Source organism: Rhincodon typus, chromosome 17 (assembly GCF_021869965.1).
Source record: "Rhincodon typus isolate 14 chromosome 17, sRhiTyp1.1, whole genome shotgun sequence".
In the NCBI taxonomy this organism is placed as follows: domain Eukaryota; kingdom Metazoa; phylum Chordata; class Chondrichthyes; order Orectolobiformes; family Rhincodontidae; genus Rhincodon; species Rhincodon typus.
In genome coordinates, this window is record NC_063348.1 from 35004341 (window position 1) to 35017376 (window position 13036).

At 42.4% G+C, this 13036-nt stretch overlaps 1 protein-coding gene across 1 annotated transcript in view; it reads right to left on the reverse strand.

The window, feature by feature from the left end:
* Positions 1 to 10358: 10358 nt before the first annotated feature.
* galnt18b (UDP-N-acetyl-alpha-D-galactosamine:polypeptide N-acetylgalactosaminyltransferase 18b) overlaps positions 10359 to 13036 on the reverse strand; it is a 236023-nt gene continuing 233345 nt past the window's right edge. Inside the window, exon 11 of the mRNA XM_048607031.1 lies at positions 10359 to 10971. Within this exon, the coding sequence (XP_048462988.1) occupies positions 10825 to 10971 (147 nt within the window). The 3' untranslated portion in view covers positions 10359 to 10824. The remainder of the gene's footprint in view (positions 10972 to 13036) is intronic.

Genomic DNA, 13036 nt, shown 5'->3' on the forward strand with positions numbered 1-13036 from the left:
GCCTGGCCTACTGTGTTCCTCCAGCTCCACACTGTGTTTTCTCTCTGAAACATGTTGCTATGGTAACTGGAGCAACACTACCTCAGAATGGCCATTCCAACAGTGCAGCACTCCTTCAGCATCGTCTCTCTGACAATGCAGCATTTCTTTGGTATACTGCACTTGAAATGTCAACGATGGATGACTGGGCCTAGTTGTGGTGGGGCTTGAAACTAACACTTTCTTGACTTGAAGACAGGAGTGTTGCCCACTGAGCCACAATTGATGCTTTCAAGTTGTAGCACAGCAGATTCAACACAAATGCTTCTATTAAATCATGACAAGGATCGTGAAATTTGACCAAGTCTTGATGAAGATTCTATAAGGCCTTGAAGTGAAAAACAAGGCCAAGATTTGGTTTAAGATGCATAATCATAATGATATTTTACTTGGTTCATTTCTTGTGCCTTTAATCTTGATACAGTTGGGACTTAGTGCTTCCCACGAGTTCCAGACAACTGAAGACATAAAACCGATGTTTTCTCAAAAGGACACTTCTCTGAAACATGTTGTTATGGTAACTGGTTCTGAGAAATCCTTAACTGAAATACAGTGACTGAAATACATTTTCTGTGAAAAGCAATCTGAAGTTGATCCTTTGTATAATCATTGAAGTGTTTTGAAAAAGATCCAAGAAGGCATTCCAGTCAATGAGCAATTATCCAAATTCACTTCAGTCACATTTCCTTTTGATCATTTCTTTTCATTAACCAAAGTATCTGCTACAACTACTTTCAAATACACTGTTTAAAACATAATATCAGTGAGATTTTTGATTGAGTTATACATTCAGTGAGTAATTCATTGTCCATAAAAATTTGTAAGTGCACAATACAGGATGAGGCGATTCTGCCGATCATGCCTATACTAGCAGTTCGCTGGAGAAACATAAAACAAATTTCCCTGCTCCGGCACTTTTCTCTGCTTATAGTATTTATCTAATTTTCTTTTCAATGGACTCATTTCTGTGGCAAATTATTCAATTTTCAAATTCCATCCTAGCCTTGACTCACTTTCTAAACTTTAACCACCTCCTGCTCTAGAAAGCTTCAAGATCTCTGCTCTCATTAAATTCCAGCTTCCTGATCATCTCTTGGATTTAAATTGCTATCCACTTGGATGCCATTCTTTCAGATGTTTGGCTGTTTGTAATAAAATTCCTTCCTCTAACCTCTCTGCACCCTCTCTAAAACCTATCTCTTGATCAAGCTTTTGATTAGTTAGTATCTTATGTAGCGAGGTATCAGATTTTGTTTGATAATGATTGTATGAAGTTTCTTAGGGTGTTTCACCACTTGGTTCATGTGATTGGTTTGCATTGCAGAGTGATGCCAACAGCATGAGTTCAATTCCTGCTCCTGCTCAGGGGACCATGAAGGAATCTCCTTCTCAACCTTTCCCCTCACCTGAGGCATGGTGACTCTCAGGTTAAATCACCACCAGTCATCTCTCTTTAATGAGAGAGCAGCCCTATGGTCCTCTGGGCTATGGTGGCTTTACCTTTTATTATGCAAATTTTGTTCCCCATTTCATTCTTACACCAAGACTCCACAAACAGCAATGTGATAATGAATTTGATAAAATAGTTTCGAAAGACCTGTTGACTGATAATTATTAGCTGGGATAGCTGGGGAAACTTGCCCGATCTTGTTTAAGTTGTTCTGTGGCACCTTTTGTGTCCAGCTAAGAGTGTTGACTGGGCCTCAGATTAACACGGTCAAAAATCATACAACACCAAGTTATCATCCAACAGGTTTATTTGAAGACACCTCTACATCAGATTAACATGTGAAAGATAGCACCCCAACTGTGTAATCTTCTTTCAGTGTGGTCCTTCCAAATGCCCCCATTAACACTGGAATTGTTAATGTTCTAACAGTGCAGCACACACTGCTTTTCTGACAGTGCAGTGCTACATCATTATATTCTTCTGTCAGTATGGTGTTGTTACAGTACTGACTCTTCGATCATGCAGCACTTCCTCAGTTCTGAGTCTCTGAAAGAGCACCTTCCCTTGATGCTGACCCTCTGACAGTATAGTGCACTCTCAGTATTAACCCTTCAACAGTGCAGTGGTCTCATGGTGTGATCTCTGTGACAGCTCATTGTTCCCTCAGTAGTAACCCTCCAGTAGTGCAATGTTCCCTTAGTATTAGCACCATGACAGTGCAGCACTTCCTTGGTACTAGCAATGGAACAGGTATGCAAGTGATGAATAAAGGAAAGGTTTCACTTTTATCTTTATCTTTGTTGTGTGTAAGCTTCTTAGATTGCTTCTAATTTCCAGTTTATTTTTAACAAAAACCATAACTTGTATTCAGGTAGGGCCTTTGTTGTAATTAAACATCCTGATGTCTTCAAAGTTAGTAGGAACTGCCTATCTGGTTCACTAATGTCTTTTGGAGAAGGAATTCTACCATCCTTACCTCGTCTGGCCTACACAACTCCAGACCCACAGCAATGTGGTTGACTCAACTGCCCTCTGAGCAATTTAGGAATGAGCAACAAATGTTGGCTTAGCTAGTAACAGCCAAATCCTGAGAATGAATAATCATAGAATCTCCTACAGTCCGGAAAGAGGCTATTCGGCCCATTGCATAACCCTACGAAGAGCTTCCCACACAAACCCAACCGCTGTCCCCCACCCTATCACTGTAATGCCGCATTTACCATAGCCAATCCACCTTAACTGCACATCTTAGGACTGTGGGAGAAAACTGGAGCACCCAGTGGAAACCCGAGCAGACACAGACAGAACAAGCAAACTCCACACAGACAGTCACCCAAGGCTGGAATCGAGCCCAGGTGTCTGGCACAAGTGCTAACCACTAAGGAAAGTTTTGGTCATCTGTCCTAATATCTTTATGTGACTCGGTGGCACAGCAGGCCAAGCAGCATCAGAGGAGCAGGAAAGCTGACGTTTCGGGTCTGGACCCTTCTTCATTTCTGATGCTGCTTGGCCTGCTGTGTTCATCCAGCTCTACACCTGGTTATCTCTGATGTCTTCAAAGAAGTGTTCATCAAACAATATTTGCCACCGAGTCACATAAAGATATTAGGACAGATGACCAAAACTTTCCTTAGTGGTTAGCACTAGTGCCAGACACCTGGGCTCGATTCCAGCCTTGGGTGACTGTCTGTGTGGAGTTTGCTTGTTCTGTCTGTGTCTGCTCGGGTTTCCACTGGGTGCTCCAGTTTTCTCCCACAGTCCTAAGATGTGCAGTTAAGGTGGATTGGCTATGGTAAATGCGGCATTACAGTGATAGGGTGGGGGACAGCGGTTGGGTTTGTGTGGGAAGCTCTTCGTAGGGTTATGCAATGGGCCGAATAGCCTCTTTCCGGACTGTAGGAGATTCTATGATTATTCATTCTCAGGATTTGGCTGTTACTAGCTAAGCCAACATTTGTTGCTCATTCCTAAATTGCTCAGAGGGCAGTTGAGTCAACCACATTGCTGTGGGTCTGGAGTTGTGTAGGCCAGACGAGGTAAGGATGGTAGAATTCCTTCTCCAAAAGACATTAGTGAGCCAGATGGGTATTTAAGACACTCAACAGTGGTTAGATGGTTGTCATTAGGCTAACTTTTTCTTCCAGATTTACACTGAATTCAAATTTTACCAATAACCGTGACAGGACTTGAATCTATGTCCCCAGAATATTGGCCTGTGGTTCTGGATTAGCAATTCTACATCACCATCAGTGAATATCCATGTTTCTTATGATGGAGGGAAGGCCATTGAAGCAGCTGAAGATGGTTAGGCCTAGGACACTACCCCAAGGAACCCATAGAGTCATCGAGTTGTACAGCACTGAAACAGACTCTTCAGTCCAACTCCTCCATGTCGACCAGACGTTCCAAATTAATCTAGTCCCATTTGCCAGCATTTGGCCCATATCCCTCTAAACCACTTGTATTCATGTACCCATCCAGATGCCTTTTAAATGTTGTAATTGTAACTCCTGAGGTAATGTACTGTCACTAAGATAATTGACCTTAAACAAACACAACTATCTTCCCTTTATATCAGATATGAATTAAACCTGCAGAATGTTTTCACCTTGATCCATATTGACTCCAGTTTTGCGAGGGCTCTTTAATGCCACAATCTGCCAAATGCTGCCTTGACATCAAAGGCAGTCATCCTCAATTTCCCTCTTGAGTTCAGCACTTTTGTCCAAGGTCATACACTGAGCGTCCCTGACAGAATTCAAACTAAGTGTCAGCGAGTGGATTATTGTTAAGAATTATTTGATGGCACTGTTGATGACACCTGTCTTCATTTGACTGGTTATTGAGAGTAGACAGGATGATAAATGATGAGTTGAATTTGTCCTGCTTTGTGTGTACAGGACATTCCTGGGCAATTTTCCACATTGCTGGGTAGATGTCAGTGCTGTAGTTGTACTGGAGTAGCCTGGCTGGGGATGTGGCTGGCTCTGGAGCACAGGTCTTCACAACTACTGCCAAAATAATGTCAGGGTCCATAACCTTTGCAGGTTCCAGTGCCTTCAACTGTTTCAAAACCGCACACAGGAGGCGCTGAGGATGGCAAGGACACAAAATGTTCGCTGGGTGGGAGATTTCAATGTCCACCATCAAGAGTGGCTCGGCAGCAGTACTACTGATCGAGCTGGTTGGGTCCTTCAGGACATAGCTGCTATACTTGGTGTGCGGCAGGTGGCGAGGGAACCAACAAGAGGGAAAAACATATTTGACCTTATCCTTACCAATCTGCCAGCTGCAGATGCATCTCTCCATGACAGTATTGGTAAGAGTGACCATTGCACAGTCCTTGTGGAGATGAAGTTCCGCCTTCACATTGAAAATAACCTCCACTGTGTTGTGTGACACTATCACTGTGCTAAATGGGACAGACTTCGAACAAAGGTAGTAACTCAAGACTGGGCATCCATGAGGCACTGTGGGCCATCAACAGCAGCAGAATTGTACTCCAGCACAATCTGTAACATCATGGCCCGGTGTATTCGCCACTCAACCGTTAGCATTAAGCCAGGGGATCAACCCTGGCTCAATGGAGAGTGCAGGAGGGCATGCTAGGAGCAGCACCTGGCATACCTGAAGATGAGGTATCAACCTGGTGAAGCCACCAAACAGGACTACTTGCACGCCAAACAGCATAAACAGCAAGTGATAGACAGAGCTAAGCGATCCCACAACCAATGGATCAGATCTAAGCTCTGCTGTCCTACTTCATCCAGGCATGAATGGTGGTGGACAATTAAACAACTCATTGGAGGAGGAAGTTCCACAAATATCCCCATCCTCAATGATTGAAGAGCCCAGCACATCAGTGCAAAAGATGAGGCTGAAGCATTCTCAGCAATCTACAGCCAGAAGTGCCGAGTTGATGATCCATTTCATCTTCTTCCAGCGGCTCCCAGCATTACAGATACCAGTCTTCAGCCAATTTGATTCACTCCATGTGATACTAAGAAACAGCTGGAGACACTGGATACAGCAAAGGCTACGGGCCCTGATAATATTCCGGCAATAGTACTGAAGACCTGTGTTCCAAACTCTCTGCTCCCCTAGCCAAGCTGTTCCAGTATGGTTACTATCCTGGTATCTACCCAACAAGGTGGAAAATTGTCCAAGTATATCCTGTACACTAAAAGCAGGACAAATCCAACCCGGCCAATTACCGCCCCATCAGTCTACTGTTGATCGTTGGTAAAGTGATGGAAGGTGTCATCAACAGTGCTACCAAGCAGCACCTGCTTAGCAATAACCTGCTCAGTGATGCCCAGTTTGGTTTCTGCCAGGGCCACTCAGCTCCTGACCTCATTACAGCCTTGGTTCAAACATGGACAAAAGAGCTGAATTCCTGAGGCGAGGTGAGAGTGACAGCCTTTGACATTAAGGCTGCATTCAACTGAGTGTGGCATCATGGAGCCCTAGGAAAACTGGAATCAATTGGTATCAGGGGGTAAACTCTCCGGTGCTTAGTCATACCTGACACATAGGAAGATGGTTGTGGTTGTTGGAGGTCAGTCATCTCAGCTCCAGGACATCTCTGCAGGAGTTCTTCAGGGTAGTGTCCTAGGCACAACCATCTTCAGATGCATCATCAATGACTTTCCCTCCATCATAAGGTCAGAAGTGGGGATGTTTGCCGATGTTTACACAATGTTCAGCACCATTCACAACCCCTGAGACACTGAAGCTGTCTGTATCCAAATGCAACAAGATCTGGACAATATCCAGGCTGCGCTGACAAGTGGCAAGTAACATTTGCGCCACACAAATGCCAGGCTATGACCATCACCAGTAAGAGACAATCTAACCACCGTCCCTTGACATTCAATGGTGTTACCATCACTGAATCCCCCACTATCAACATCATGGGGGTTACCATTGACCATGAACTCAACTGGACTCACCACATAAACACAGTGACTACAACAGCAGGTCAGAAGCTAGAAATACTGCAACGAGTAACTCACCTCCTGACTCCTCAAAGCCTGTTCACCATCTACAAGGCACAAGTCAGGAATGTGATGGAATACTCCCCACTTGCCTGGATGAATGCAGCCCCAACAACTCTCAAGAAGCTTGACACCATCCAGGACAAAACAGCCCGCTTGATTGGCACTACATCCACAAACATCCACTCCCTCCACCACCAACACTCAGTACATAATGCTGCTACTATCTACAAGATGCAGTGCAGAAATTCACCAAAGATCCCCAGACAGCACCTTCCAAACCCACGACCACTTCCATCTAGAAGGACAAGTGCAGCAGATATAATTGAACACCATCACCTTCAAGTTCCCCTTAAAGCTATTCACCATCCTGACTTGGAAACATATCGCTGTTCCTTCACTGTCACTGGGTCCAAATCCTACAATTCCATCCCTAATAGTATTGTGGGTCAATGCACAACAGGTGGACTGCAGTGGTTCAAGAAGGCAGCTCACCACCTCCTTCTCAAGGGTAACTAGGGATGGGCAAGAAATGCTGGCCAGCCAGCGACGCCCACATTCCACAAAAAATGAACAAAAAAAGGATTGGATTTGGTTGAAGACTGGCATCTTTGATTCTGGGCTGGGGATTTGGGGAGGAAGCTGAGATAGACTGTCGATTTGACAGTACTGACTGAAGATGTTTGTAAATCCTTTAGCTCGCCCCTTTACATTGATATGTTGGAGTCTGCCTTCATTAAAGATGGTGATGCTTGTGGAACCTCCTTCTCCAGTGAGTTGATTAGTTGTCCACAGTCATTCAAGACTGCAAGTGGCAGGATGGCAGAGCTTAGATCTGATCTCTTGGCTATAGAATAATTTATCCTGTCTCTCCGTTTGGCAGACAATAATTCTTCTGTTGTTGTAGCATCACTAGCCTAACACCTCATGTTCATGTATGACTAGAACTGCCCCTGGTATGCCCTCTACACTGTTCATTAATCCAGGGATGATCTCTGGCTTTTGATCATGGTAGAGAGTGGGATATGCTGGGCCATGAGGTTACAGATTGTTAAATGCAATTCTGATGCTGCTGATGGCTTACAGTTCCTCATGGATATCTGGTCCTGAGTTGCTATATCTGTTGTAAGTCTATCCCATTTCAGCCTGGACGTAGTACAATACAATAAAGAATATCCTCCAATACAAAGGCAGAAATCATTTCCAAAATGTCTATGCAGTAGTCATTTCTACCAGGACTGTCACAGACAGATGCATCTGCTGCAGGTAAATTAGTGAGGTTTAGGTCAAGAATTTTTTTACTTCTTGTTCATTTCCTTACCATCTTTCCACAGACTCAGTCTTGCTGCTATGTCTTTAGAATTTGTCCAACTTGGTCAGTAGAGGTACAACTGAACCACTCGGTGTTTGATATTGAAGTCCCCCAATCAGAGTATATTCTGTGTCCTTGCTACCTGAAGCATGTCCCTTTTTAAAGTGATGTTTGTGGGAGTACTGATTCAACAACTGTGTAAAGGAGTGACAGTGCAGAGTAAGTAGTAATCCACAAGAGATTTCACTTCCCATGTTTGACCTAATGCCGTGAGACTTCATGAAGTTCAGTGTTAATACTGACGACTCCCAGAGTAACTCCCACCCAACTGAATACTACCAACTGTGCTGATGCTGTTCAGGATATTGTCTACAAGATATGATTCTGTGAAAATGACATTCACGCCGTTGCCAGTCTGTGGAACAGCTCTCCCCATTTTGGAACAAGGTGACGGTCATTAAGGATCAGAATCAACAGGGCTGTGTGCTGTTTTCATTTCTGGTGCCTTGGTTTGTGCTGAGTTGTCCGGCCATTTTGTTCTTTTTGTCACACCTTATAGTAGTTAGATACAACTGAATGCTGGCAGGGCCATGTAAGCATCTAAGTGCTGTGGAATGTAGACCATTCGAGGACAGCAGATCTTTCTTCCCTAAAGGGCATTAGTAAATCAGATGGGTTTTTATACTAATCAACAATGGTTTCATGGTCACCGCAATTCCAGATTAATTTCTTGGGACTTGCACCCATGTTCCTAGGTTTTGAGTCTTTGGATTACTATTCCAGTGACATTACAACTGGCTGCCTCAATCAAAGGAGCAAGATTTAATGAGAGATTTAAGTCAGGGCAGTTTAGAGAAGGAATTCCAGTTTTAACAATTCCAATATGATCATGTCAAATGGCAGAGCAGGCTTGAGGGGCTGAGTTGTCTACCCTTGCTCCGAGTTCTTGTGTTTCCTCCTTTAAGTCATAAATCTACCTCTGACCACATTTGCACACCTGTCCTAATATTCCCATAGAGCTCAATGTTGAGCTTTGTTTGCTTGTGCCCATTGGTACTTTACACTATTGAAAGCATTGAATAAATGGATTGCCTTACTTACTGAGGGGAGGTGCAAATACAATGATAGCAACTGTTAAAGAGGATTGTGACTGGTAAGTATGCAGCCCCAGCCACTGCCACATGAAAAACATATAATTGATAAAATTCTAGGTAGTGGAAAGCTGTAATTCACTCTACTCCAAAATAATCAAGGCTGGATTTTAAGTTTGTGATTGATAGGGGTTTATTGTATAGGGGTAATTAGGGTTAAAGATTCAAGCTGGATAAATCAATAAGCAATTCAGAATAAACTAGAGTGGTGAGAATGTGGAATTCACTGCAGCGGTGAATTTAAAAGGAAACCAGACGTGGGAGAAAGGAACAATTCCTGTGATCCCCAAAATACCACTGACAAAATCCCAGCAACCAATCATTCAGCCATAAGCGTTCATCAGGCCTTTTTGGTTCCTTTAAGAATGATTGATGTCTCCAATGAACAGATGGACTCCTGGGAGTTTGATGGGATCACAAAATAGCTCTGGTTAAGGAAAGCCATTCAACCAGTCTATTCAGAACAAACCCTGGCCACCTGGTGCTGCATCTAGTTGTTTCTTAAATGACCTGGCACAGAGGTCTAAGTCCATACTTTGTGCAAAAGAATATCTTGGCATCGATGCTACATTCTACTGGGTTGAGTCTGATCCCCGTGTTGTACCTGTACAATTTAAATTAAAGTAGATTCCTGGAGAATTGTAGCTGCTCATCAACTCCTTCTCAGGACAACTATGGATGGATAATAAATGCTAGCATTGCCTGTATCTCCAGAACTACTAAAAATACAATCCATCCTTCTTGTAATAAGTTGGAGATGTATAAATATTGGATAATTTTATCATAATACCAGTGTGGAACTTGATCCTGTCTTATTACCTGCAGTTACAGGATAAATGGAATGACTATATGCTCTCAGTTGTTAGTCACATTCGAAGGTTATGCCTTCCACTCAGCAGAGGAACCTGATTAACTACTTTGCTCTATACTGGAATGATATCTTCTTTTAGACATTAAAGACAGTCCATTGATGTTTGGTACACTCCTGAAGTACAGGTTGGAACCCAAACTCAACATCAGGATTTCCTTGAAGCTGCAGGCATCTGAGTTTCTGTTCTGTATCAAACCACCATAAGAAATATGACATGGCCAATAAATTCAATGATGTAAAATGAGTTCTTGAGCATCGACTGTTGGAAGGCAGTGTGAGTGCTAATACAGGACATTTATCCCCTGCTACATTGGTCTGATGACAATTTTAATAGCACTTTCCCCATGAACTGTGTTACTTTTGTGGAATATCACGGTGAGACCACCAGAGGTGGTCCATAGTTTGTGAACGCATACACTTCCTCAGGCTCAACCCCTTCTTAAATTTGCCTGTCTGTCCTTGATGTATTTTTCAGAGTTGCTGAGGGGATTGTATGGAACATTTTCTACTCCAGTATTCATTTAAGTGATGTAGCATTTTATTGTCATTTTGCCTGCATCAAAAATCAACAATTTTCATTTGAGCTCAAACTAGACGAGGGAAGAATTTATTGGAGAGATTTTTACACCTACATGGGTTTCATTGGCTGGATGTCACTGATTTGATGAATGGGGTCATTTCACCAAACTATTCACTCACCCACATTAGAACAGATGTGTTACATCATTACATATTAACATGATACCCATTATAAATATTGTTCATTTGTCATGTGTCTATTTACACATAGAAAATATTTAACTATTTTGTCTCCAGTTTGATCCTTCTGACAAACAATTATCTGCAAATCATGTACAACTTAATTCTAAATTATGAAAAAGAAATTCCTCTTTACCCATACACAAACCTGAGACATGAAAGAAATATACAACAGAAATTTGCAAAATTGTGCTACACAGTAGCATGGAGAGAATGAGAACAACGGGGGAAGGGGCAAAGGTTCATTAAGAGGATGTCTTCTTTAAGACACTACTGATGGTCCAGCGTTGGCCACTACACTTCTGAAGTATAGGTTTGAACCCAAAGTCATTGTCAGGACTTCCTTGAAGCTCCAGGCACCGCTTAGATTTTCTGTTCTGTATCGAACCACCCTAAGAAACATAAGGTCAAAACATTATGGCCTATAGATTCAATAATATATCCAATATTGAAGGGCAGTGTGACTGCTATATTGGTCTGATAACAGCCTTTAACATATGAAACACTCCATGATGTTTCACAGGAGCATCATAAAACTAAGTTTTGATCAATAAAGCAATTTTTAAAAAGGACAGCCTTAAAGGGGGATAATGAGGTATAGAGACTTGGAGGGTTGGGGAGAGAATTCCAGAGCTTGGGTCCTAGCCAGCTGAAGGCATGGCCACCAATGGTTGAGTGGTCTTAATCGAGAATACACAAAAGGTCAGAATTTGCACGTACCTCAGAAGTATTTAACGCTGGTGAAAATTAGAGATAGGGAGCACAAGGCCATGGAAGGATTTGAAAACAAGATGAAAATTTTAAAACCAAGATGTTTGTTGACTTGAAGTAGATCATCATCAAGCTCAAGGGTTATCGGGCAATGGAAATATCTGTGAATGAACACACAGTGAATTTTGAGTGATTTTATGTTTAGAGGGTACAATATGAGCAACCAACCGGGAGTGTATCTACCGGGAGGTATTGAAGGCATGAATGAGGGCTTCAGGAAAAGATGAGCTGATGAGGGTGAAGTCAATAGTGCGACTGAGAGTGGAAATAGACTGTCTTGGCGATGGTGTGAACACGCGTTTACAAGCTCAAATCAAGATCAGATGTGACAGCTTCATCCCAGATAATTGCTGGGAGAGGGATGGAGTCAGTAATGAGAAACACTTTGTAGGGATATCCAGAAACAATGATTTCTGTCTTCCCAATACATAACTGGAGAAATTCAGAAAAAGAAGCTTCTAGGGACCACGTTCGGTACTTTCTATTGAGAAGAGATAGCTTTTCCATATTTACCCCATCAAAATGATGTTCTTTTAAACAATGCAATTTGCATTTACACATGTCAATGTCTCCACAAATAACTGTCCACTTGGCAATCAATCAGGACTCTTTCTTTTTATGTGATACAGAAAGCGTGGAGCAATATGTTTATACCATGGAAAAAAATGACCATTGGCCCATCATGTCTATACTGGTCATCCATCATCTATCTGTTCTAATCCCATTTCCCAGCACTTGGTATGTAGCCTTGTAAACTATGGTGTTTCAAGTACTCATCCAAATGTTACTTAAATACTGCTACTAAATCTAAATACTACTAATGCATCTGCCATCCTTTCAGGAAGTGAGTTTCGGATCGGCTTTATTGGCAACCTTGTAACTAAGACCCAAACCATTTGAGTGCCACGCAAGCCTGATGCTGAAATAGGGCATATCAAAGGTATCCTGTGAGATAATGGCTACCCTGATAATCGTTCCTTTCTGTATATTGTGCAAACTCATGAATAGGCCTAAGGTTTTGTTTTTTTGGTCCTTAAAAAATGCCAAGTCTATCTCACGTTACCCTGAAGGTTAAAGTATCTCAAATGTTTGAGCAACAGGAGAAGTTAGCTGTTTCACACTGCTATTGTGCAGTAGCAACCCAAGTGAGTTCACCACTAACAGTTGCTGCCATCAATCCATAAAGACATTCTGCCTATTACATAAACAAGTAATGTGGATTGTGAATGTGAGTGGCAGTGTGATACTATTTATGTAGGCCAGTGCTTCAAAAAACATCTTGCCACTGTGACCCTATTGCGAGGCCTAAAGTGTCACAACCCATCAGAACAAGGGCCTGTTAGAGCAGTAGAATGGCTGTTGTTACCTGGTCCAAACTCCATGGCAATCATTACTGTCTCCAATTTTGCAACCACAAAATTCTAGCTTGTAACCCCACATGGCATCCTGACATCCACCTTGTGAACCCCTAGTGTAGGCTGGATATCCCAAAGATCATTTCAAATAGCTGATTTTATCCAAATAGCTGATCACATCAAGATACTGAATGTAACCAACCAGCGTGTGACTGCAAAAAACACAACACTGTCCAACTTTTAACGAAATTCATCGATTGGACAACATTTACTAAATAATCAGCAGTGTGCTAAGAATTATGCTGATATCCAATTTAAAACGGAAAAGCGT